Raw genomic sequence first — 27175 nt, 5'->3', positions numbered from 1 at the left:
TTTTTATTAAAAAAAAAAAAAACACACACACACACACACCTCGTAATACTTCTCCCTCAAACAGGTTCTATTATCAACCAACCTCTGTCCAGCAGAGAGCACCAAGAAAGAACTAAACTACAATAAAAACTGGGGACATGACGTTGAAGAATAACACAAGAGACAGAAAAGGTAGAGAAGACATGAAAGGTTACAATTCTGTTTGTACTGTTTATGAAAGTCGGAAATGGGAATAGGACCAAAGCTTTACTATGTCTGCTCTCTTTTGCTTCCTTTCACAAGGTCATGAGTTGCATATGGACATAAAATTCCGAAGGAAAAGCAGTACTGGCTGGGAAGAATAAAGGCAAAAAATTCTGTCAACCCGTTCCCATTATAATGAACAGTAAGACTGAGGAGCCAGTCATGTGAGAGTGACGGTGCACAAGACACAAGGCTGCTCACAGCCTTCAGTCTTCCCAGGGCTCAATACTGCGTTCCCTGGAGTTTTGCAACAAGTAAAAATGACTGGTAGCAGCCTGAAGACAGCTAACCACAGCCTCTGAGAATAGTAAGTAATGGGATTGAAGAGAACAGAATAAGGCAGTGAATCAGAAAATTATTTGTTATGAGGTTAGGATTTAGGATAATAGCCATTAAACAGCATCTTCTATTCAGATTATTCAAATATCATCATATGTGTCCGATAAGGAGATATGATGGGGCGTATCGAGAAGGATCCCGAGTGGGAACAAACTATACAGGTAGAGAACAGGTAGAAGAGATTCCTAATGCCGTTCTTGCTTTCCTAAATATACTTTTTTGGTTTTTCTTTTTAGGGGGTCATGAGCACAAATAAACTCTGTTTATCCATTTTTTTTGATGCTGTATCAAAAGACATGGATGAATTTAAATACATTTCCAGGTTGAAACTGCATTGTAACCATTTTTGTTTCTAACTAAAACTAAAAACCTTTCCAAACCAATTTGTCCATGTGAAAGAAGAACCTGTTGCTTTTCCTTCACCCCCCTATTTTGGTTGATGGACAACTGCTCTTTCACAATCTAACATGTGAAATTTGAATTTTAAACAAAAATTAAAAATCATCTGTCTCATCACTTAATCACTAACTCATAATTAAAGAAGAAAAATGGAGCAGAGGTCAGATTAATTTTGTTTGAACTGTTTATGGGACGAGGAGGAAGAAAACTAAAGGAAGGGGAAACCTCATGTCTTCATATAAACTTTCCCCTACAATTTAATATACACCAAGGGGAAAGTCCCCTATCCCCATTTCCATTAAGTTTTCACTACTAATAAATCCATACGAAGTTCAGTTAGGCTAAAAGTAGGAAGTGCATAACCACCAAATATTTGATGTATAACAAATATGGCTGAATAACCTTAGCCAATTTATTTAAATTCTGAGTTTGTTATTTCATCTCTAAAATGGGATGAGACCAACCTCAACAGACAATTATTATAAGAATGATCTATAAAATATGCAAAGTTTCAATACCTAGCATAATATCTAGCATGGATGTATCATAAAAGCCAGTTTCCTTGTTTTCCCAATTTTACCAATAAATATAAAATCAGAAACATAGTTACAGGAACATGAAATCCAATTTCTATGACCAAATTTCAAGGAGGGATTAGGAATACTTTCAGCATTAAAGACGTGAATTAGAAGTTTCTCTGAGATTTCGTTTAGAACTCCAGGATCCTTAAAATTACTTTTAAATACTTAGGGTATCTGTCAAGCTAAAATTACCATAAAGGTTTAGTCATGTGGGGAAAAAACATTACTTCTTCATTTGACTATTTTCCTAGTTCAACAGAATTAACTATAAAAAAAAAGTCATGGTTGTCACTGATTTTATACTCCCAAACAAACAAAATTTGTAACCAGGATCTAAAGAAGTATAGAATATAAACTGTGCACTGTGTTATCAATGACCAGTCAAGTTTTTCTACTTTAATTTCGATGAGGCAAAGTGGTGAGAAGAACATTTATTAAGCGCTTATTTCCAGCTGGTTGCATTACATGTGTTTTTTCATTTAACTCTTAAGGATAACCTTGTGAATTAGATACTATTATCTTCATTTTCCAGATGGGGAAACAGAGGCTCAAAGAAGTTAAATATCTACCATAACTGACAGTTTTAGTAAGTGGCAGAGCTGGAGTTTGAACCAGCTTTGTCTGAATCTTTCTATAACCTTAATATAGTTCCACAAGTCTAATGAGTTAACATATCAAGTACAGTTATTAATTCCTTTTAATAAGTTATCTGTTTCCTTACCATCTTCTGCTGTTAAAATATAGTTGCCTAATAGAGAAATATGAACCAGTATTAGCTAATAATGTTAAGGGATTATTTTTAAGTTTTTAAAATGTGATGATAATATTGTTATTATGTAGAAAAATATAATTTTTTGAGATGCAAATTAAAGTATGCACGTCAAATTATGATGTCTCTAATTCAATTGAAAAATATTTCTTCAAAAAACTCCAAAACAAAAAAATGAATGAAGCAAACATGGACAATTTAACAATGTTAAATACAGGGGCTGAACACATGGGTTTCCATTTCTACCATCCTTTTTTCCTTCACAATTTTCACAATTCAAAAAAATATAAAAGAACTGCAGAAGGTATTTAAAGGCACAGTGACAACAGAAAAATGTCAGATGACAACTGGACATTAAGAAGAGAAAAAAACTTAAAAATGTACAAGATAATCTTAGTGCAAGGTAGTAATCATTAATATTCTTTAACAAAGATCACAAAAAGGTCAAATGATAGCCTATAGCTTCAATTTTATAACACATCTTTTAGCATTTCTATTGATGTTTAAAAAATACAGTATCCCAGTTTATTATTAATAAACTTCATAAGTAACATTTAGGAAAATAGTTTTGATTATGTAATGAAACAAAACTTAGCCCTCTAATACTTACAAAGGGACATTTTCTTTACCCAATGGTGGGTTCATAATGTAGTCTTTGGTGATTGGTTTTACCCAGAGCAGAACCATAAATAAAGGTGCCAAGAAGTTGATATGAAGTAGTGTTCTGAAAGTATGTAAGAAATAAACATAAAAATCCAGAAATAACTTGTGCTAATAAACTACAGAAACCTGAGTCTTACTAATACGAAGGCAGGAACTATTCGCAATATTCCATATTACAGTACTACTGTCACGACCATCATTCTATAATTATCGTCATCATTTACCACCAACTTGAGCCTATGAGAAACTGTATCATTATCTTAATTTTTTAGATGAGAACATTTAGATACAGGAAAAGTTAAGTGACTTGCTCATGACAATATAATAGGTTAGGAGCAGATGTAAGACTAAAATCTAAGTTTGTTCATATCTATTACTTTTTAACAATCCTACACTATATCCCAAAGTCAATAAACAGGTATTTTAACAATTCTCTAACTTTAGAGAGTCAATGGATCTAATGGATTGTCAGTATAGAAGAGTCAACTGAAACAAAGCACCTGCTCATTACCTATAAATAAGAGAGAGCAATTAGCAAATTCCAGAATACCAGAAGGCATGTGGTAGATGGAACCTACTCAACAACTTACAAAATGAGGACTCTTTCAAAACGTAACCATCATGTATCATGTTTAAATTACATCGTTAAACTTACAAGTGACTGCACATTCTTATTTCTTTTTCAACTATTATGAGCATACCTGAAATTAATTTCCTTATCCTATACATATCAAGAAAATTTACATTATTCTTAATCAAGGCAATATATCTAACACAGCAAAAGGTTTCAGGTCTGAGCGATAACGTCATTGTTAACTGTTCAAGTTTGTAATCTACAGAGGCAAATGGCTGGTAAAAATTTTTCTTACTTTAGAAACAATGCAAATTCTTCTATTTTATTACCATCTACTGCTTACTTTATCAATCACACTTAAGGGCTAGACTGGAGGATTAAAAACACACAGAGAGACATACATTTTAAAATACCATTACATAGGCAAGTGACAGTGATTTGTGTGAGGAAACAGGCTTGGTCAGGAAGTCATGAACCCCTGGCAGGAAAAGGTGGAACTTTAGTTCTAACCACTAACATTAAAATAGGTCCTAGTGCCTGGCCACAGCGGGTGAGGAGACTGCTTAGTGCCAGTCCTGTTACTTTCCTATAGAACTAGCTCGCCCCATACCCTCGTATCAAGGCAGAGGGCTACAACACAGGGGCTACAGTAAACTGAAAATAAAATCTCAAATACCCCAGGGAAAAATTCTGAATAGAAAGCCACATTTTTACCGAAAAGGACACTAAAATGTGTACCCCCCAACCAACACTAAATGCTTCAAATGTTTTTATATAGTGATTCTTTCATCCCACAGCCTGTGTAAACCATCAGATGTGGGGGAAGAAAGCAGCAGTATTAGGTATGCAGTGTTGCTAGGGAACACTCTAGTACCAAGAAGCAGACCACAGCGGTTCAGTAGCTTGTGAAGGGCTCCCCTCCACCTACCCTTTTCAGCTTATTTAAATCATAACACTGGGGTTAGTGGACTGAAGTGTGTGTGTGTGTGTGTAGACAGGAGGGGGAGAACTGGGTTTTGTCGTAAAAGGAGCCATTAGGGAGATGGGTGGTGGAGAGTGGCAGGATGTAGCCAAAAGCATGCTGAGTAAAAAGAGGGAGAGAAAAAAGCGGGACGAAGGGGTATGTAATGAGAGGTGAGAGTAAGTAAACACACGCACAAAGCTATGTAGAGAAAGGAGGGTGAGGTGAAAATAAAGACTGACAAGATTAAATTAAAGGAAAATGACATTGGTAAGAGAGACAGAATGTGAAAGACTATAGAGACTTGGCATCATTAAAAATAGGGTTTTAAAGAACAGAAGCCTCAGAAAATACAATCACCCAGAGAACTTAATGACTATAAATACGCATATCAAAACGGAATAGTCTCAAGTTGGGCTTCCACTGCAAAACAAAACGATGAGACAGGAACTTTGATCTGACTATGAGCTGAAGCAGATATAAACCTGCCTTTCTGCCAAGATGTCTACATCAACAGAAAATCTCTGACAACCACAAAGAATACAGTCAATGGGCTTTGAACTATGCAGAGAGATTCAATGTAATTTCTTCATTTCAGAACTAAAATAGAATCTGGTAGTTAAAAGTAATCTATAATATGTAACTCTATACCATACTAGCAATCCCACAATAAATAATTTATTAGTCTAACAAGAGCCTAATAAGGAGATCAATAACTTAAGGAAAATAAACATCTCTTATATATGTATAACTTTTAGCTGGAAAATGTTTTAAAATATTTAAATAAGACATTAAATTATTTAAATAAATGTATATAAAATTTAGTTGTTTATAAGTAAAAGAATCTAATTTTTAAAGGGAGATTTCTTTAGATCCCCAACAAATGTAGAGATTGCAATATCGTTAAGTCTGGGTAGTAAAAAGAACTAACAGATTTTGGTATTTCGATTTTTACAGGTATAATACAAATTTAATAATCAATGATATATATTTTTAATGCAAGACTTAAAATTAGAGGCAAATAAAAGAAACTTGCTGACAGTTGAAAGAGGAAATAGTGTGATATCAAATGGTTATTTAATAATGTTCAATACAATAATTTATGATTACATTACAATAATATACCTTCATTAAGATGGAAAACATATATTTATCTGCATGTGCTTATGTACATTTTCCGCTTACTGTGTAATTTTTTCTGTTGCCAAATTCAGGGCATCCAGATGCATTTGAGCCAGCCGTAATCCAGGAAATGTCAAAAAAGCCCCAATGAGTGAACAGAAAATAGCCAGGAAAAATTTGAAAGTAAGTTTTGAAACAGGACCCCTAAAAATAAAAGTTTTTAAAAAGCTGATAAATTTTCATAATTAACTTTCTATGAGTTTCCTTTCTTCTAATCAATTATCTTACAGATCACAGTAGCAACACTGAAACACATTTCTACAAAGGACTGCTATCACTCTAGTACCTATAATGGACCTTGGTGAACTGTAAACTAAACTGTATCACTTTAGTCACAGTCACAACAACCCAACCTACACATTTAATACAGAATCGATAAATGATTTGGATATATGTATAGTTTTAAACAAAAGCAAAACTATTTAAGGATTCTATAAAAGATACTAACTTTACATAGCTGTAAAACTATGAGCATTGATGTTTCTGTAAGTGACAATCCAACTTTAAAAGAACTGATTTAAAACAGCCATTTATAGTAAATACTGCTTTATTAAAAATGGAAAATTTAAATAATGCTTAATTTTCCAAAAACTTACTGAGATTCTAAACCTTGCTTTTCAAGAAACAGCATGGCACTGTCTGAGAAATTTGTAAACCCTGTAGGAAAAAAAGGAGATTACTCTTCTCACTGGGGTAAAATACAGAATCTTTCCTTGGAAATAAAACACTAGAAAACAGAGCATCTTAAATTTTGAAGTGACTAGCTTAGCTCTTTCATGTGTTCATTAGTATGCCATAATGCAACGAAATTTGGTTATTAGCAGGAACAGTCTTTGAAAACATCCCTTTGATATTTGTACATTCCATGAGTGTGCATAAAATTTGCATTAATTCTTTAACTATGTGAGTAAACTTTAGCATTACAGAAACTTATTTAACTGTAAGGAAAAAATGAGGAGACAGTATTTTTGGAAAGAGGTTAATAAAAAACTTACCTAAAACAAAAGCAGAAAAGATCAAGATCATAGAAATCATAAAGGTTAATTATTTAGAACATTGCAGAGTATATACTTCAAACTTAATTTTAACAATTTGCCAGACATAAAACTTAATTAAATACTGAGGTCAAAAATATTAACACTAGATAAAACGAAACTGATTTTTAAAGTTGTATGAAACTATTACCTGTTTCAAGTCCAAACTCCAGATAATTTTCTGTTACAATCAAGACTGCCATAGCTTTAACGAAGAAAAAAAATCCAAAGGTGACACAAACTGACCTTTCACCACCATCTTCTACTTTAAAATAGTGTGTAGTTAATGAAAATAGAACTTTGCTGCAGAAGGAGAAGTTCAGGAAAAACCACAAATAACTTTGTGGATGCTACACACAACCATTTTTATAGGACCTAGACTCCAATAAAATTCAGTTACAACATTTATTTATTTTTTTTTTTTTGTAGAGACAGAGTCTCACTTTACCACCCTCAGTAGAGTACCATAACGTCACAGGACTCACAGCAACCTCCAGCTCTTGGGCTTTCGCGATTCTCCTGCCTCAGCCTCCCCAGCAGCTGGGACTACAGGCGCCTGCCACAACGCCTGGCTATTTTTTGGTTGCAGTTCAGCCGGGGCTGGGTTTGAACCCACCACCCTCGGTATAAACCTGCTTATCTATAAGAGACCCTTTGAAAGGAAGAGAAAAACTAATAAAAATCTGAAGTGGAGTTTATAACATTTTTAAATTAAGGAAACTTATAACTGTACATTAAGTTGTAAATAGGGAATTTATTTCTAGTTTACCTCACTCAAATTTTACTAGGATCTTATTACATGTGCAGGAATTTTATGCAATAGATTCTAAGTGACATGAAAAGCCAAGAGTAGAGGTTATTTTAGGGATGTATCTTTACTGCACATGTTTGTCAAACAGCTTACATTTATAACTAAACATATTAATACACATCACAGAAATCACCTGTAATCATCTAACAATTGTAAAACTTGAGAATTACTAATAGCTACCATTGATATGTGAAATCTGAGTCTATGGCCATACCACCCTGAACGCGCCCAATCCCATCTGATATGTGAAATCTCAGACTATCATTTGAACTAAACAAAAATCTCCAGAGAAAACAAGTTCCAACTGAGTATTCAAGATCAGCCAGTTTCAACATGTTTACCTTTTAAAAAATATTTCACATCCCTCCAAGAAACACACAAGTTGATTTAATCAAGATTAAAGCAGTGCATGGTCCAGAGCTAGAACTTAGATCTCTATTATAACAAATTGTTCTTGAAAGTATAAAAAAAAAAATACGGCACTTTATAAACAGAAAATCAAGCAACTTTTACATAATTATATCAAGCATGGAAAATAGTAACAATTATCATTTAGTATTTTCCCCGTGCCAGGAGGCATTACCAACTAAGTGATATAATCCCAGCATTAACCACATTATTATCATTACTTTACAGACTTTAAAAACCTTAAGAAGTAGAACCAGGCACAGGGGCTCACACCTCTGATCTCAGCACTTTGGGAACATAGGTGGAAGGATTCTTTGAGGCTGGCAGTTCAACACCAATCTGGGCAACATAGTTGAGACCTTGTCTCTACCAAAAAAAAAATTAGCCAGGCATGGCAGTACATACATGATTGTAGTCCCAAGCTACTCGGGAGGCTGAGGGAAGAGGGACTCTTAAGCTCAGGTGTTCAAGGCTGCAGTGAACTACAATGAATTTTACCACTGCATTCCAGCCTGGTTGAGTGAGACTCAGTCTCCTTAAAAAAAATCAAGTGTGGCAGAGAAGTTAAATAAAAACCTTAAGTCACAAAGCTAGACTGGAGGCAGTTGGTACGTGTTTAAATCAAGGCAGCCTGAATCCAGAGTCTACGCATTTAACAATGGACTACACTGGATGTACTGTAGGCAACACCTGGCTGATGTGGGAGTTTAGCAGTACCAACACGAAATATTCTCAAAACAGAGGTAAAGACTTCAAATATTTGTAGAATCAGAAAAATCTTTATTCAGGAATGGGTGGGCAAGGATTGTAACTGCTCCTTAAAAGGAAGCTGTCCTTTGCTGCTCTGTTTAAAAATGGTTAACATAGTCCTTACTACTTCTCTACTCTCAGGGTACTTAGGGCACTGGATATAAATGGAGTCCCAGCTCCTCTGGCCATGGGTACCTACCTCTATGTAGGCCAACTTGACGGTAATGAAGGAAATGTAACATAAATCAATAAATCTCAACTAGAATGTAAACTCCATGAGATCAAGGAATTCCTTTTTCTTTTTCTTTGGTTCACCTCTGCAGTCAGAGTACCAAGAACAGTGCCATAGTACACATAGGTGCTCAAATAATTGGTAAAGGAATTTTGCCATAGAAATAATGTTTCATGTGGTAGTTTAGGTAAGCAGAAATTCTGTGCTTTAATAGTTAATACAAGTTTTGAAGAATAATATCAATAACAACACTTTCCCTGGGATAATATACTCAAGTCCTAATCAATTAATACTTTTTAAGAAAAGTTTTAGACTAAAATCTGCTTTTATTGGTGATAATGTTAATACAAATTATTTACTACTCACAGATAAAAGAGATTTTTCTGGGTTTGATAAAGGCTAAGATTTTGTTTTCTTAAGGCTTATCAGCAGACAGTTTCCCTTTAAGATGTCAAAGCAGTACTAAGTACAGCCATACCTCAGTTTTACCCACCTATTCCTGGGGCAACCAGAACCTCAGAACAAGGCCTCATGGGAAATACCTTTATTCATCTCCCAAAGTCAAGCACCTTCCTTTTTAGTCCCTTTTCTTGCCATTCCCTGTTCTTCGTTAATTCCACCCTAGTTTCCTTTTCACATAAATCTGTTTTTTCCTCAAATACTATAATTCAAAATAGATAAAATACTTTCTCAACTTTGTTTTTCTGATTATTTATTGAGCAACATTCTTTGAAAACAGATCTGTCCTGTATGTTACATTACAGATCAAATGAACTTTCACGGGCTAAACTTGGGAGGAGGGGGATGCCATTTATATTATAGTATGATTTGTCTAAGATTTTATTTTCAAGCATTTTAGAATGCAATCTACATGTAACTCAGTACTATCTGAAAACTGCTATACCAACAACTGATTTCAACATTTTAATACATTTCTTTATACACTATTATCAAGGTTTTATTTATAATGCCATACTTTACAAATTACTTCTAAGACAAGACAAAATCAAATAATGAAAAGCTAGATGACAATCCCTAAACTTTTTAATTAAAAAGACTTCGGGCAGCACCTGCAGCTCAGTGGGTAGGGCACCAGCCCCATATACCAAGGGTGGCAGGTTCGAACCCGGCCCTGGCCAGTTAAAACAGCAGTGGCAACTGCAACAAAAAATAGCCGGGCATTGTGGCGGGAGCCTATAGTTCCAGCTACCTGGGAGGCTGAGGCAAGAGAATCACTTAAGCCCAAGAGTTGGAGGTTGCTGTGAGTTGTAACATCACAGCACTCTACCAAGGGTGACAAAGTGAGACTCTGTCTCAAAATAAAATAAAATAAAAATACATAAATAAAAAAGACTTCTTTGGGTTTACATACTTGCTATAACAAATAGGTACTTTAGTATTCACAGAACAGGAAAAACATATAGAGCAGTGGTTCTCAACTGTGGGTCGCAACCCCTTTGTAACAATGAAAATACATTGCGGCATTAGGAAAGTTGAGAACCACTGATACAGAGCTTCAGCTTGCACATTCTCAAGACATTTATCTACCAGGTTTGTAACTTTCATTCCAACTGTCTTCTTATATTCATAATAACTCAGGTTACATATACTGGCCAAGTATTTGAACAAATCACATCTTTGATGTAAGACATAATAAACTACTAAACAAGTAAATGCCACTAGTTTACATTTAATATCCCTGAAATATTTGGCACCCAAACGTAAAGTTATATTGTTTAATTTAACTCTGCAGTACTCTGACTATACAATAATGCAGAAATCTGACACTGCTAACATATAGAAGGTGATTCACATAATAACCGACGTCAGTTTTTCCATGGAATTTAGCATGGGGGGAGGGGGAAGCTAAATTATTTTTAAAACACAAGCTATAAATCTTCAAATCTTATAAACCTACAAAACCAACAACTCAGCAAAGTATAGTAAGAATTTAAAGATAAATAATTACATTTCAGCTTTTATTTTGCAATGTAGTATCTGGCAAGGTCTCCATGTTATTCCTTCAAAATTCTTTCTAAAATCACCTAACATAGTTGTATAAGTTTTCCCTAAACATATTTGCCAATCTTCTTAGTTTGGTTAGCAGCTACTAAATCCTTTAAAAAACAATTAGAGTATACCATAGCACTGCAGAATTTGGTACATTTTGTAATATCAGGCTTAACTGTGACTGTCATATTCATAGGATGTCAATTTCAATTAAAATAATTTAGAGATTTCACAAAAACATATTTAGTTGCCATATCACTTTAAGAAAAATATGTCTTTTTTTTTGGCTAGTCTACAGCTCAATCTTTGCATATTGGCTACCACTATTCTTTTCTCCTTTTCTATGAAAGTATCATTCATTTCAGAGTTTTTGCATTTATGTTCTCACCAAAGACAAACACTGGTAGTCTATTTTCAGTAAAAAGACTTTCTGGAACAAAAACATTGGAAAAACTATCTACGTTGAGAGACTAAGACCCTAACAGTAATCAACAGTTTCCAACTGGAGAAGATACAGACAGCAGCTGCTCTACCACTAACGCACTTATCCACTAACCTCAGTAGAAATACATTGTTCCCAGGGAAAATCCTTATGAAAGGAGCTAGCTATGTATGCCAGGCAGAAAAAAAGATTAAAAATCGTTCATTTAAAACATCCTGCATAATCTTAAGCTCTTTGAATAGTTTTATATTTAACCAAAGTAATGAATATACTGTAATTTGATTTTACATTATTATTTACTTTTAGGTAGCCTAATAAAGAAAATAAGACTTCCCTGCTTAAATTTTCTAACTTCTCCTCAAAGGATTAAACAAAGTATTATGCACAGAAGAGTCTAGTACACAACTGGCTTCAAAATTATGCAATTTTAAAATCATACCCTTACAATATGTATGATTAATAAGTGGTATTATTCACTTAGCAATAGAGCTGAAAGCCAGGTTAATTAAGTGTGAAAAAGATGAAAGCAAACCACAGAAAACAAAGATCTGATTTTACACAAATAGGACTACTAAGATATTTTTCCATGCAAATTGTGGTTTTTCTTTTAAAAAGTAGAGAATCTATCCCTGGGTACCATGTTTTCTCGAACAAGTTAGGAAAAACTTTGTAAGTCTTATACTTTTGTCTAAACTATAACATTTAAGATAGAATTTAAGAAACACTGCTTACGAATAATATTGAGATTCTAGAATACAGATGCCCAAACTTTTTATTCAAGGACATTCTGAGTCCCATGTTTTTACTCATTTATCTCTTTTCTGAAACAAAAACCCCCAAAGCCAGTGGTTTATTTTACTAGCACAGGTTGAATATCTGTTAACCAAAATGCTTGGGATGGATCAGAAGTGTTTTGAATTTCAGATGCTTCCAGATTTTATAATATTTGTATATTGAAATATTTTGATGATGAGACTCAAGTTTAAACAGGAAATTCATTTATATTTCATCTATACCTTATATACATAGCCTGAACGTAATTTTACACATTTAAAAAAATAATTTTGTACATGCAACAAAATTTTGACTATGTTATGAACGTGCCCTGTCACATGAGGTCAGGTATGAAATTTTCCACTTGTGTTATGATGGTGCTCAAAGGTTCAGATTTTGGAGCATGTTGGATTTTGGAGTTTTGGATTTAGTGATACTTTCTTTTGTATTGTAAGGAAGAGCTTACACAATGGAAGAGGACAAGAAAAAGTGGGAGAATTTCAAAAACAAAATACAAAAACTCCAAAACTCCTTTCAATATATAGGTATGATCTCTCTCACAGCTTGAAGGCCTTAAGTCCAGGTTTGAAAACCACTGCTTCATTTGTACTGACTGGATACTAGAATCTATAAAGACACAATTCCCAACGCCTCCATTACACTGCAAAGCAAAATAACATCTTTGGCCAAAAGTGATACCAAATGGTCAGAATGAAATTTCCCCAAAATAACATTTACCACCAAATATTTTTACTCTAAAATAATAAATTACAAAATATGTCAACATCAGAGGAAAAGGAAACAAAATCAGATGCAACCTGATCCAGGCAGGATCTTGCTCTTATCATTAGTACTTTATAATCTCATTTCACAAATGCCCAAAATGCTACAGTCCCTACCTCCTAAATTCCTATCGCACACCAGATAAATCTTAAAACCATGTTATTTATTGAGTCCCATATTAGAACAAAACCTTAACCCAAATGTATACTATCACCTAGTTATACCCACATGTGTAAGCCTTTATTTAGTAGTTCTCCACTCAATCAGAATACAGGTATTTACCATCTCCTGAATGCAATCATTACATTGTCTTGGATCTTAATCTATTACCTGAACTGCCCTTTTCCCTTCCCCACATCTAATCAAAGACTCAACTAACATTCCACATCCTTCTGACACTATATCCTCTCCTGCCCAGACCATTTTCTTCCTCTTGTAAATTTATTATAGCACTTAACTACTATAATTTACTTGCCACATAGTGCTATCATTATGTTATATCAAACCACAGTATAATAAAGCTACAAAGAAAAATTCTCCAAGGTTGGGCATGGTGGCTCATGTCTATAATCCCAGCACTATGGGAAGCTGAGGAGAGAGGACTGTTTGAGGCCAAGAGTTCAAGACCAACTCCAGCAACACAGCAAGACCCTGTCTCTACAAAGTAAGCCAGGTGTGGTAGTTCACACCTGTAGCCCCAGATGCTAAGGAAGAAGCCAGAAGGTGGAGCTGGAGCCCAGGAGTTAAGAGTTTCAATGACCTATGATCACACCACTGCACTCCAGCCTGGGCAACAAAGGGAGACCCCATCTACACAAAAAATTAAAAAAATTAAAATTTAGTTGGGCATGGTGGTGGATGCCTATAGTCCTGGCAATTCAAGAGGATAAGGCAGGAGGATCACCTGAGCCTAGGAATTCAAAGTTACAGTGAGCTTGAGGTGACAAAGTGAGCCTGAGCCTAGGAATTCAAAGTTACAGTGAGCTTGAGGTGACAAAGTGAGACACTGTCTCAAAAAAAGGATAAATTCTTGTTACCTAAATTCACTATTTAACTTAAGGTTTCTGACCTGAAATCTGAGTAATTTGGCAGCATTAATGCAAAAAGTCTCTAAACTCTTACAAAAGGAACAAAATTTGACATAACAGGCTATATTCAAGTTTTCAACATAAAACAAGTTCATTGGCTCAGATTTACTAACTTTCAGTCTTTGTCTCTCTCAATGAACTTTGTATTTTACACAGTTTACTTCAAGGTTTAATGTTCCATTTTTCTTATTAATGATAAAGTACAACATTTTTATAAACTTAAAAAATACAGTAATTTGGAGTCTTTTAAGGAATTTAGAAGTGGTGACTAACTTGTGCTAGTCTGCTATAGTTGTCTACTTTCCACAGCAAACAAATGTGGTACTTACTTTTCAGACCTTTAATTTATAAATCTACATATAGAACTGAATATTAAACCAGAAAACCTTAGAATTTATTTTAATTTAAGCCGTTCACAATTTTTAGCTTTGTATAAAATGTGAATATCTGGCAAGCAAATTAAAATTTAAAACATAGCCATAAAAACATACATAATAGGGTTTTGTACCTTAAACCAGTCACATTATAAAACATAAGCACTGTGGAAATGTGACTAATGATCCAGCCTTTTAACCAAATATAATGGGACTTCTGAGAAGCTTTATCATTCTTTGTAGAATAGTTTTCTTCTTACTCAAATTCACATAACTGACTCAATATTACTGTGCTATAGCTTATTCCTAAGTTTCCTTGAAAAAAACTATACATTTTTAACTTTAACTTTTCATTTACTCAGAAATTAAAATGATGTGCTTCATACTCATAAAATCAGTAGACATTTTTAACTCTAAGACCTTATGGACCATCATACAGCAAAGACAATTACTAGAACTGTTCCATTCTCACTGAAAGGCTTTCTTTACCCTTTGTCTTCTCCATGTTATGTAGCCTGACATAAAGGGAGCTGGAACACACAAAGTTGGTCTAAGAAGGTGATCAGAATTACAAATAGGAAAGAAAAGAATTTGGGTTTAGAAGTGAGAATGGAAGCAGATGTGATTGCTGAGATGAATGAACAACTCAGTTGAAGCAGAAAGCAGAGCTGATGACAAGAGATGACTCAGTTCTAGGTTTTAGGGTTCAAGGTTTTAGTGTCAAACATTTTAAAAAGAGGTTCTTGTGCTTTTACAACTTTTAAGACTGCAGAAATTATAATTACTGGCTCACATAGGTATGTCAAATATAACTGATGAGGAAAGAAAACAAAATGACAATGGAAATAAAACAATTTTCTTCCTCACTTTTTAGTGAACTGATTATGTAAGTTATAGATGTCTTATTTGGGAACCTTAAATGGTAACTTATTTAACAAAGTGCATTTCACAGGAGAATTTCTGAATTAGGTGAAGTACGTGTAACTCTGTAATTAAGCTGAGCTATCTTTCTATGTAATCAATGGAGAAATGTGTTTGACCAGTAAGTTAACACAACAAGAAAATGAAGAGAAGGCAGAAAGAGGTGTCACCTACTAAGATTCCATCCATAGGTTAGAAAAAGAAAAATATAGATTATAACTAAAAGATAGTATAAACAAGACTCCTCCTTGGTGTTAATCTGGATTTTTGGTATCTAATTCTGGTCTCCCACATGCTATTAAAGGCAGAACATCATATTCTCACGTTACAGGTTTGAAAAACGAAAACACACACACACACCCCCGAACATACACACAAGTCTACATCCTTCTTCTTCCCTACTCCCTTTATGGAGGGTCGAAGTTGGCAGAAAACAGGCTGGACTATAAGCTCTTTAGCACTTGCTGTCCTTTCAGGAATGGGGGACAACAATCAGCTACGAGATTCCCCTGGAGATGCTATTGTTTGGCACCTTTCACAAGACCTCGCACTACTTAAACTAAGCAGAACCAGTTCAGTCCTGAAGACTGTGTGAAACCTTTGCTCACATTTTTAGGCATTACTAAGTAAAGATAAAATTTATTCACATAAACAGTATGAGCTTCTATTAATAAGTATGTTCTTTTATTACTAATATCTCTGATAGGAAGGCATTAAGAGCTGAATCAAATAATACTTTGTATCAAGAACAGAAATTCCCACATACATTTAAACAATAGTGAAGAAAAAATATTCCATAATAAATAATATTTGGGTAAATATGGGAACTCATTAAAGTATGAAAAACTACCAGGACAGATAGTCAGGTAGTAGTAATTATCAAGTTAAAATACTTTTAGTGTGTTTTATATAACTCAATGACTAAGGATGGGTCTTTATTCTGATTGTAAGATATTTTCACATATATTTAATACTACAGAATTAAATGGTAATATTTTAAATACTTGAACTTAAATCTATTCTTAGAATTAGTGCAACATATATGGGGATGTTTCTCAACTGATAAACAGGATTAGTATTTCTATCCAGGACACATCTATATCCTTTTATAGATGTTGGCTCTTAAGGCTTTATTCTGACCCTTCTGGTCTAAATTATATTTAATCAATTCAAAAGAGAGAGAGCACAGCATTGATGAAAAGTCAAATCATATCATATATTTAAAATAGTATTCACTTATAGCTCCAGATGATTCTGCAAGCTCTGGTTAAATAAAAAGATGTAAAACATGCACTTCCTTACTAAATAAACCACAGAAGGAGGAAAGTGAAAACCTTTAAGAACAAAGATTAGAAAAAGAAACAACAGCAGAAAAACATCAACAAAATTTTGTAACAAAGTTTAAGTGGATGGAAAAACAGTAAATGATTTAGGCTTTAGCTTTCCCTGCTGTGCTGGGTCTGTGAGGGGAGAAACCCAATAAGAAAGCAAATTCATTTATCAGAAGCCTTGGAAAAGTCAGAAACTAGACACCCTAGTTATCTCCAAATGCTAGAGTGCAGAAAGAATGAAAATAGGAAGATTGAAAGTTTGTACTAGCAATAATTAAGATTTTCTAGATTTTCTGTCTTGCCTAATCATATAGATGAGGTGCTGGCCTTTCACCTTTCAGATTCTCAACTCTGGTAGAATCTATAATGATTACTATCTAACGATGTTAAGAATGGTTTGAGAGTATCATGCAAAAGTTAGGATGACAATGAAGAATTAAAAACAGGAGGGGATTAAATAAATGTCAGTACCCTGAATGCTGAGACTCTCAGCCCCCTTCCTAGCATCGACTGCTATAACGCTGGCTGTCACTTACTCCACATTGAGAGAATGGACAATTCCTCTCTAGAGAAACTGATAGACCAATAACCTACAGAAAGTGATATGTATAGGTGTCAGGTCCCCAATCATCCACAAAAAAGGCCTACCAATCTACAAGCTAAGCTTCAGCCACTTTAACAAAATTTCCAATTTTAAAGGGCCTTCTTATATATAAACAAATACTCAAAGGGGGGGTGAGGAGACCTCAAAACAATGCAAGAACAATTGAGAACTAATATGCTTCTTTATTTCTAATATCTTTAGAAATAAAAACATAATACATGTCCATGATGTAAGAATGTTATGAAAATGTAACATTCAAAAATGTCTTAAAAATTAAAACAAATTAATACAAAAAAATTCAACAGACGGGTTAAGGGACAAAATAAGGAGGAAAACAGTCAAAATAGTATAAAACAAATGAAAAAAGTAGGTAAGAAAATTAAATGATCATTCAAGGAAAACTGAACATGTCACTAACAAGTTGCTACAAAAGATGATAGAAAATGCCAGGTACAGGGCGGTGCCTGTGGCTCAAGGAGTAGGGCGCCGGTCCCATATGCCAGAGGTGGCGGGTTCAAACCCAGCCCCAGCCAAAAACCAAAAAAAAGAAAAAAAAAAGAAAATGCCAGGTACATCAGTAATCCCAGCTATTTAGGAGCCTGCAGTAGGAGGATGACTTGAGCCCAGGAGTTCAGGTCCACTCTAAACAATACAGTGAGACCCTCTTCTCTCTCTTTTTTTAAAGGCAACACATTGAGCACATCACTTACTTTTGGTTTCTTTTTAAACCCCAAGGAATCTGATTTTAGAACCATAAATATAGTTTTTGAAAAAAAAATATAGTTTTTGAAGCAAAAGAGGAAAAGAAAAAAAAGGCAATAACATTTTGGAAAGCAGAGAGATAAATGGTAACTGACTGAATAAAGAAGCTGAATCCAAAAGCAAAGAAACAACCTGATTTACTGCAGAACTCCCAGAAAGGACAGGAATTAGTTAGATGACACATTAACTCTTCATACTGGGAAAGTGCCAGTTACTGAATGTGTATTGAGGATAATAAGAGGCATCAAAAGTAAGATCTCCCATAAAGAAGTACTTTTAAAAGTCACCAGTTCAATCCACTCCCATGTGAATTAAGTTTGAAGATTTACACTTTTGGAGAGGGTAAAAAAATACAATTTCTGGCCTAGCCACATTATTCAAAAATTTGCCTCACCATGTGCACAGTTTTTTACTGTCTCACACTTAAATGTTAACAAACAAACATAGATTACTACAGGTCTCCCAGAAAAGCCCTAACATGAAAGACAGCAACCAAACCGAACAAACAGAAACAACACAAAGTAAAAAGATATTTAGCAAAAGGAAATCATTAACAAAATACATCATTAATATCTTGAAATATACATAAGAAGATAATGTAACAAGAATGATTTCATAAAGGGGACAGGGAAATGAAGAAAGTTCCTTAAAATTAAAATTTTGATAGATTCAAAACTATAAAAATATAAACATGAACATATATGTGAGAGAAAGATGATAGTCTTAAGCTAGGATATTTAATATTTGAATAATAAGTATTCCAGAAAGAAAGAAAATGGAGAAGAAATCACAAAAAAACTAATTCAAGAAAATTTCCTGTAACTCATGAATGTGAATTTCCAGAGTGGTAAAATCCAAGCATCGGAAATAATAACAGGCTCTTGATAAAGCACATGATCATCATACAATTTCAACATATTAAGTAGCTATCTAAAGAAAGATGGCTCAGTGTGTGACACTCCTTTTGGGGGCGAGACACAATTATAAGAGGGACGTTACCTAACAAACGCAATCAGGTAACCTGGATTCTTGTACCCTCAATGAATCTCGAACAATAAAAAAATAAATGAATAGGCTCGGTGCTCATAGCATAGTGGTTACAGCACCAGCCACACGCACCCAGGCTGGAAGGTTCAAACCCAGTCCGGGACAGCTTAACAACAATGACAACTGCAACCAAAAAAATTAAAATAAAATAAAAAATAAATAAATAGATAAAAAATTAAATAATTTTTTTTAAAAAAATGGCAAAAGATTTCACAGAGAAAAAAACAAGACATAAATACCCAGAAATGAAATGGTAGCTAAAATTTTTAGAGGAAGAATGAAACTTCAAGGACATACCTTCAAAACTATCAGAGGGAATAATTTTCAACCTGGAATTCCATTCTCAGCCAAAGGACCAATTAATTTGTAGGGCAAAATTAAAATATTTTTAGAAATGCAAGGTTATAAAAACTGTACTTCCTATCCATCATCCAGAAGATGATGCTGGAGGATATGCTCTACTAAAATGAGAAAATAAACCAATCAGGAAACAGGCATGGAATATAAGAAAAAGAGCTCCAATCCAAGAGAGATACAAAGCAAATGTCTATGAAGGTAACAATGATCCCAAGGGCATAGGTGGGAAAGTCAAGCAATCCAAACTGAAGCTTATCTGAGAGCTGCAGGAGAACTCTCTCCATAAGGATGCAATTCACATACTACCTGATACTTCTGAATGTACTGAGATTTAAAAATAAAAATAAGAAAAAAAAATCTCCCAACAGTAAAAGATCTGAGTTTCCAGACTCCAAGGGTAAATCTAGAACTTAACACAGTTAATGATAAACTTCAGAAACTAAAAGAATAAAAAGAAAAGGCTTCAGAAGGCTATATATGGTGGTGGAGGAGAGTAGGTATACAAGAAAAGCAAAAGGACATCCAATTTCCCAACAGCCTTCAAAAATTAGGGAAAATTTCTGGAATTTTCTACTGAACCAAACTATCAGTCAAATGGTGGCAGGGAGTAAAAATAACCTCAGACATGCAAGACTTCAAAAAACAATTCATCAACTTTTCTAAAGACACTCACTATAGGAGAATGCACCTGCCAAAAGGAAATTACACCAAGGATGAGGAGATCACGAGATCCAAAAAGAGGCAGAGGGAGTTATTAGGAAGATAATGAAGAAAGTTCCAGGATAACAGCTATGAAGGAACTTTGGAAAACTTCATGCTGAAGGAGAGTATTTCCATGGGAAAACAACAAAAATGATGTATGTGAACTACTAAGGTTCTATAATTTGTGGAAGAGTTCAGTTTCCACATAATAAAAATAAAAGATAGTTCAAGGAAAGTAATACCCTGTAATGGCTGGTTATCAATAATTTTTCATAGGCATAACACAGTAAAACTAACTACAAATTCAATAAAATGTTATCTCTATTTTTGGAGAATGCAGGAAGGGAAAGGGAAAAGGAAGAAAGGTATCAATATCTAAAATTAAAGTAGTACCATTATCACTTAATATTTAAATATGGAAGGAAATCCCAAAAGAAATGCCTCAAAGAGATGAAAGTGGCTGCCTCTGTGACATTAGACTTTGATAAGAAAGAAAAGGTAAGAAACTGACATCTTTCCTTAAATTCAACTTTTTAAACTATTTACCTCTAGTACTTTGACAATTTTTTCAATTACATAAAAAGGAATTTAACAAAGAAAAGTTGATCTAAAATCTTTTTCAAATCAAAGATTAGATCTAATGATGTTAACAGCAAAATAAATTAATATTAATGATGTTTTGAAGGATACATTGCAAAAGACAAAACAAGCAGACACCAGACTAAGCTGATATTCATTTCCTGTGTGGGCTTCATAAAACTGTAGTAGACTTCAGTTACTAGATACACAACTGTAGCAGCCACTGTGAAATCCACCAGCCACTGGTATTCTGGAAAGTAATGCAATGCTGCAAAATAAAGATTAAAGAAAGGTTTCACTTAAGTTTTCTTAAATAACTTAGGGAGACTTATTCACAATTAACTTAAAGTAGGCTAGACTTACTCTATTTGTGTTTCCAATGAAAGGTTTGCAAATGTAACAGTCTAAAAATGCAAGAAATAGACTAAGAATGTTAACATCCAAAATTAAATTTTAATACCTCATAAATAATAAACCTGAAAACATAATAAAAAATTACTTAATTTTTATTAAAATATAATTGTAGATGTGTTAGTATTTTCTTAATTAGCTATTTTTAATAAAAATCGTAAGGTTTTTTTTTTTTTTGCAGTTTTTGGCCAGGGCTGGGCTTGAACTTGCTACCTCCAGCATACGGGGCCGGCGCCCTACCTCCATTGAGCCACAGGCACCGCCCAATGATAAGATTTTTTATAAGGACGTAGCTATGATACCTTAACTTCAGAGTAAAACTTAGTTTAAATATAAGCAATTTACTTGGTTCATTTATTCATTTCTGTGAAATAAGAGTTAAGCTTTATGCCACAGTTATTAACTGCAACAGTGGTGGATTAGTAATTTTGTGAGTGTTGATTAAAATAATAACTAAGTAAATAATACCATTTATTCCCTCTTCTGTTTTGTAAAAAAAGCTGATAAAATATCTGTTGATTTTCCATAAAACTGTACCTCCTCAACAAACAATCCCATGCTACAAGTTTATATTAAAATTAACATTCTTTGGGCTCAGTGCCCCTAGCACAGTGGTTACAGCACCAGCCACACAGACCTAGGGTGGGGGGTTTGAACCTGGCCTGGGCCAACTAAACAACTGCAACAACAACGACGACAACAAAAATAGCCAGGAGTTGTGGCAGGTGCCTGTAGTGCCTGTAGTCCCAGCTATATGGGAAGGTGAGGCAAGAGAATCGCTTGGGAACCCAAGAGTTTGAGGTTGCTGTGAGCTGTGATATTACATCACTCTACTGAGGATGACACAGTGAGACTCTGTCTCAAAAAAAAACTTAACATTCTTTGAAAGTAAATATAATTCCATTATCCTTTGCATTTCAGGTCTTTTAAACTTCCTATAACATATAAATAATCTGGTTTACTTTCACGAAGGTGCAGTACAAAATACCAACATCATTTTTCAGAAGGGATCTTAAAAATGTTGGATAAATAAATAAATAAACCATGTCCATAAACATCAATTCGTATGTTCTTACTAGCACAAAATAAAATGATCTACACTGCTTTGTAAAATTTTCAGTTGCAAAATTTCATACAATTATACCTGATATAATTATTCTTATAAAAAAGTATTTTAAAAATAAAATACTACCTGAAGACCTATTAAAAATATCAAACCAAATTAACCAAGATATTCTCTGAGCTATTTTAGCACTCTTAATTTGCTTCAAGTTATTTTAACCGCTCTAAGTATTCTGTTGTGAATGTATTAGCTTCTAAACAACCTAAAAGATTTATTCTAAAATGGGTGCAGTATGCTACCCTCAGTTATACCACCCCTGCAAAGAAAAACAAAATCACCCACACTGAGCCTTTTAAGTACTGGCAGGAGGACAGGGAAATAGGTAGAAAACACAGACAAAAATCCATTCATCTAAAGGTTTTTAAGAATTATTAATAATAACCCGAAGTAAATGTTCTAATTTTCCAATGCTATCCACACTAACAGCTTCCTTGTCAGAATTCACAACAAACAGCCAAGTGACATTCAAAAGTTCTTACATTCTTTAAAAGACATTGTTATAATAAACTGTTAAGATGAACTGAGATAGACTTTCAAGATAGTTATTGGGATACCATTAATATACACATGTAATAAAAGTTCAAATTATTTATATTCTTGGTTATATATTTAACTGTTACATTCTTTATATATTCAATAATGTAATTATATATGTGCCTGTTAATAGAATACTGAAGTCAAAAGATATGCAGACAGAAATCCTTCTACTTTTACATATATATATATTTATACACATACACACAATATGCATTCAGGGATTATGTAGATTTATAAACAAAACATTTCCCTGCTATCCTGGTTAAGTGGAAATGCTCTTAAAATTATATGACCAGTTGTTAAACTAGTGCCATTTGCAACTAATTCTCAAAATTGTACAGGTGAAACCAAATACTCAATAAACTATATGCTGAAGCTACACTCCCCTAATTGTAATATTTTAAGTTCTTTAAAATAGCCTTGTTCTCTCTGACTGAGTCTAAGACTTTCAGTGTGTAATCTTGTCCATGCCTCTTTAACTCTTCTTTCTAATGACTGTTACCTCTAAAAAAGGGTAACAGTTACCCACCTCAGAATTGTGAGGATGGGTTAATTTCTAATATGAGTATCATAATAATATTTGATGCTCAATAATTTTAATATATTATTAGATAGATTATTCAATATGCATTAACTACTAGTACAAATGTCCAAAACTAAAAATAAGGAAGACTGTGCATATTCTTGTATATACTTGCCTGTGAACACTACATCAAATTAGCACACATATGGGATTACTAAACCATACAGTCTTTCTTTGGAGATGTTATGGACACAAAAAGATTGCACATACATGTAATAATCAACTTTCAAATTTCTTGAATCTACTTTATATGACAAAATAATTCTATCTGAGATGATAGATAAATCAAATAAACTTTTTTTAGGATGCTGTGATTTAACTCAAAAAGGGACAAATCACATGATGATAGTTTATATGACATTATTAAATTTATTTTTTAAAAACACGTACTATTTCCTCATTTATCACATGAACTAGTTAGTGGTTCTCAAAACTGATTGAAAATTAAAATCGCTTGGAGTACTTTTAAAAATACTAAACCCCAGAACCTACTCTAGATTCACAGAATCTCTAAGGATGGAATAGGAAATACATATACTGATTGACTAACTGACAGCATCACTCAGGCTGGACACAGTGGAGTGATCATAGCTCATTGCATTTTCAAACTCCTAGGCTGAAGCAATCCTCCTGCTTCAGCTTTCTGAGTAGCTGGAACTATAGGTGCTTGCCACCACAACTGGCTGATTTTTTCTGTAGAGAAATGGTCTCCCTATGTTGCCCAGACTGGTCTCAAACTCCTGGCCTCAAATGATCCTCCTGCTTTGGCCTCTCAAAGTGCTGGGATTACATGCATAAACCACCTGCATCCAGCTGGGAATCTTTATTTTTAAAGAGTTCCTCAAGTGATTTTGATTCATACCAAGGTTTAAAAATCAGTGTTTTATATAGTATCATTATCCAGTTGGATGACCTTCCTTTCTAGGATTCAAATAATGTCACGTAAATTTCATTTCAAAATTAAAGTCACTGTAGAAATTAAGATACAGAAGGAAAACTAAACGACTTAACTGGAGATAGGCAATGAGTAAAGTCAGTCCTAAACAGTAAAGTTTTCTGATTCCTAATCCAGTGCAATATTCTAAAACTACTTTCCTTTCTACTAAATGAGAGTAAGATTCAATTATCATAAATGTAGTTAATTTAGTACACATTCAATTACAACATAGGTTTGAACTGCCCAGGTCCACTTAAATGTGAATTTTCTTCTGCCTCTGCCACCAGAGACAGCAAGACCAACCTTCTTCTCTTCCTCAGCCTACTCAAAGTAAAGACAATGAAGATGAAAATATTATGATGATCCACTTCTGTTTAATGAATAGTAAATACATCTTCTCGCCTTACAATTTTAATAACATTTTCTATAAGAATATAGTACATAATGTATATAAAATACAAAATATGTGTTAATTGACTGTTTATGTTATCTATAAGGCTTCAGTCAACAGTATGCTAATGCTATCAGTTAAGTTTTGGGGGAGTCAAAAGTTACACTTAGATTTTCAGTGGTGCAGGAGTCAGTAACCCTAACCCCCATGTTGCTCAAGGTTCAACTGTATTCAAACGTACTTTTGCAAGTCTCACTAGAAAAGGAGGAGGGTGGGATACATAGCAAAAAACGTCTAGAATTCAAATTATAAAAACTGTGATCTCAACTTAATAAACAGAAAATGTGTAACAAAGTTGTAGAAGTCAGCCTCTTCTAAATGAGCAAAATAATATGAGTTACGTGAAGAGAAAAAGAAGTTTAATTCAAATGAAGTCATTTGAGCTATAAGTTCTTAGAAAAGTTTCTATATTCTATATAATAGATTTAATGATTAGAAAGACATATAAAACAAATCTAGCCAAGACAGGCAAGATGAAAGTTCTTTCACTAAAATAAAATAAAACTGATTTCCAGAATATGTTTTCAAGATTTCCCTTACCTAAAGTATCCACTTCCGTAACTGACTTTGTTTCTAGATGAAGGTCAATATCCTTTGGAATGGTTAATGGCTTACTTTCAATGTGACCATTGTATTTCCTATAAAAATCAGACAAGTGACACACAAGAAAGTTACCTACACTGTTAATCCAAATGCTTGTTTCAAACTAATTACAAATGAGATTTTAAATTTCACAGTGAAAAAGTGAAGCAGAATTTCTAGTATTTTCATCAAACAAACAGGAGGTAATGTACTCAAAGACAGTTTTCCAAGGGGGACTACAAAATGTAGGTGTAAATTATCATGTGAATATACAGATTACCAGGTAAAGAATTATTTAAATTAGTGAAAACAACAAAATTATTTCACACCCATTTCTCCTACTCTCCCCTCTGTAGATTCAAAGAGAACCTATCTCTTTCTTTAGGCACAAATGAAGACAAAGTATACTACTCCGAAATTGTATGTGTACACGAGCATATACATTCATACATAAACAAACCTGTAACTATCTGCAAGTCAGAGTAAAGAAATATAAGATTGATATGCTTAAGAGATTCAGAAACATGAAAGATTAACTTAGAACACCTCTTACGAAAAATCACATGAAGGAAAACAGTAGAATTCCATAGATACATCTGTATCATTTCCAAATTTATTTTTTTCATTTATTTATTTTTATTGTTAAATCATAGCTGTGTACATTAGTGCAATCAAGGGGTACAATGTGCTGGTTTCATATACAATTTGAAATATTCTCATCAAACTGTTCAACGTAGCCTTCATGGCATTTTCTTATTTACTGTATGTAGGCATTTGTATTCTGCATTTAGTAAGTTTCGCCTGTACCCATTCTAAGATGCACCATAGGTGTGGCCCCACCCATTACTCTCCCTCCACCATAACCTCCCCCCTCCCTTCCCCTTCCTTGGCCCTTTCCCCATAGTCTTGTGCTATAGTTGGGTTATACCCTTTGTGTGAAAGCTATAATTTAGCTTCATAGTAGAGCTGAGTACATAGCTTCATAGTAGAGCTGAGTACATTGGATAGACAAACATAAACAGAAAGTAATAAACTAAGTTTTAATAGCATTAATTATTAATTTCAAAACTGGAAAACAATTTTGGATTTATTCTTAAGTATAAACTGGGAAAAGCTCAGTAATAAATTATTTTATATCAATAAATTAAACAATAATTCTTGTGACTAAGAATAAGACAGCATCATTAGTATATCTTTTTGCAAATATAAAACATGTTCAACATATAAAAATTATTGTAAAATAAAATTATTGAACATAAAGCATAAGAATTAGAATATTTACAAATGAATACTATATAACTAAATTTTACGAATTTTGGATATGGTATGAATGGATACATGTGGAATAGTTAAAAAGAAACACAGAAATTGGGCACCACCAGTGGTTCAGTGAGTAGGGTGCCAGCCCCATATACCGACTATAGCAGGTTCAAACCCAGCCCCAGCCACACTGCAACAAAAAAATAGCCAGGCATTGTGGCGGGTGCCTGTGGTTCCAGCTACTCGGGAGGCTGAGGCAAGAGAATCGCCTAAGCCCAAGAGCTGGAGGTTGCTGTGAGCTGTAATACCATGGCATTCTACTGAGGGCGACAAAATGAGACTCTATCTCTAAAAAAAAAAAGAAGAAGAAGAAGAAACACAGAAACTAAAAAAGCTAAGCTGGAATAAAATCCTAGGCCTTAATAGTTACATGAACACGAATAACTCACGTAACATCTCTGATCTACAGCTTTGCATTAGTGAAGTGTAAATTAAATTATTAGCTAATACTCAGGATTGTTATGTAGATTAAATGTAACCATGTAGTGTAAAAGTATTTTAGAAACTCTGT

At 33.8% G+C, this 27175-nt stretch overlaps 1 protein-coding gene across 6 annotated transcripts in view; it reads right to left on the bottom strand.

Moving 5' to 3' along the window:
- The window catches only part of TMEM161B (transmembrane protein 161B), a 69932-nt gene that overhangs the window by 4717 nt on the left and 38040 nt on the right, over nt 1–27175 (bottom strand). For 3 of the 6 annotated variants that reach the window (XM_053586911.1, XM_053586920.1, XM_053586934.1), the window contains 6 exons: nt 25303–25400; nt 20832–20988; nt 6897–7048; nt 6308–6368; nt 5715–5855; nt 2942–3055 (listed from right to left, as the gene is read on the bottom strand). In XM_053586911.1, the coding sequence (XP_053442886.1) occupies nt 2942–3055; nt 5715–5855; nt 6308–6368; nt 6897–7048; nt 20832–20988; nt 25303–25400 (723 nt within the window). Of the gene's footprint in view, nt 1–2941; nt 3056–5714; nt 5856–6307; nt 6369–6896; nt 7049–20831; nt 20989–25302; nt 25401–27175 lie in introns of those variants that run through there. The other 3 variants (XM_053586942.1, XM_053586952.1, XM_053586927.1) reach the window with 3 other exon arrangements.

The sequence above is a fragment of the Nycticebus coucang genome, chromosome 1, assembly GCF_027406575.1.
Source record: "Nycticebus coucang isolate mNycCou1 chromosome 1, mNycCou1.pri, whole genome shotgun sequence".
NCBI classification, from domain to species: domain Eukaryota; kingdom Metazoa; phylum Chordata; class Mammalia; order Primates; family Lorisidae; genus Nycticebus; species Nycticebus coucang.
The sequence above is the reverse complement of the archived record's forward strand: the minus strand, read 5'-3'. Positions and strand labels throughout refer to the sequence as shown.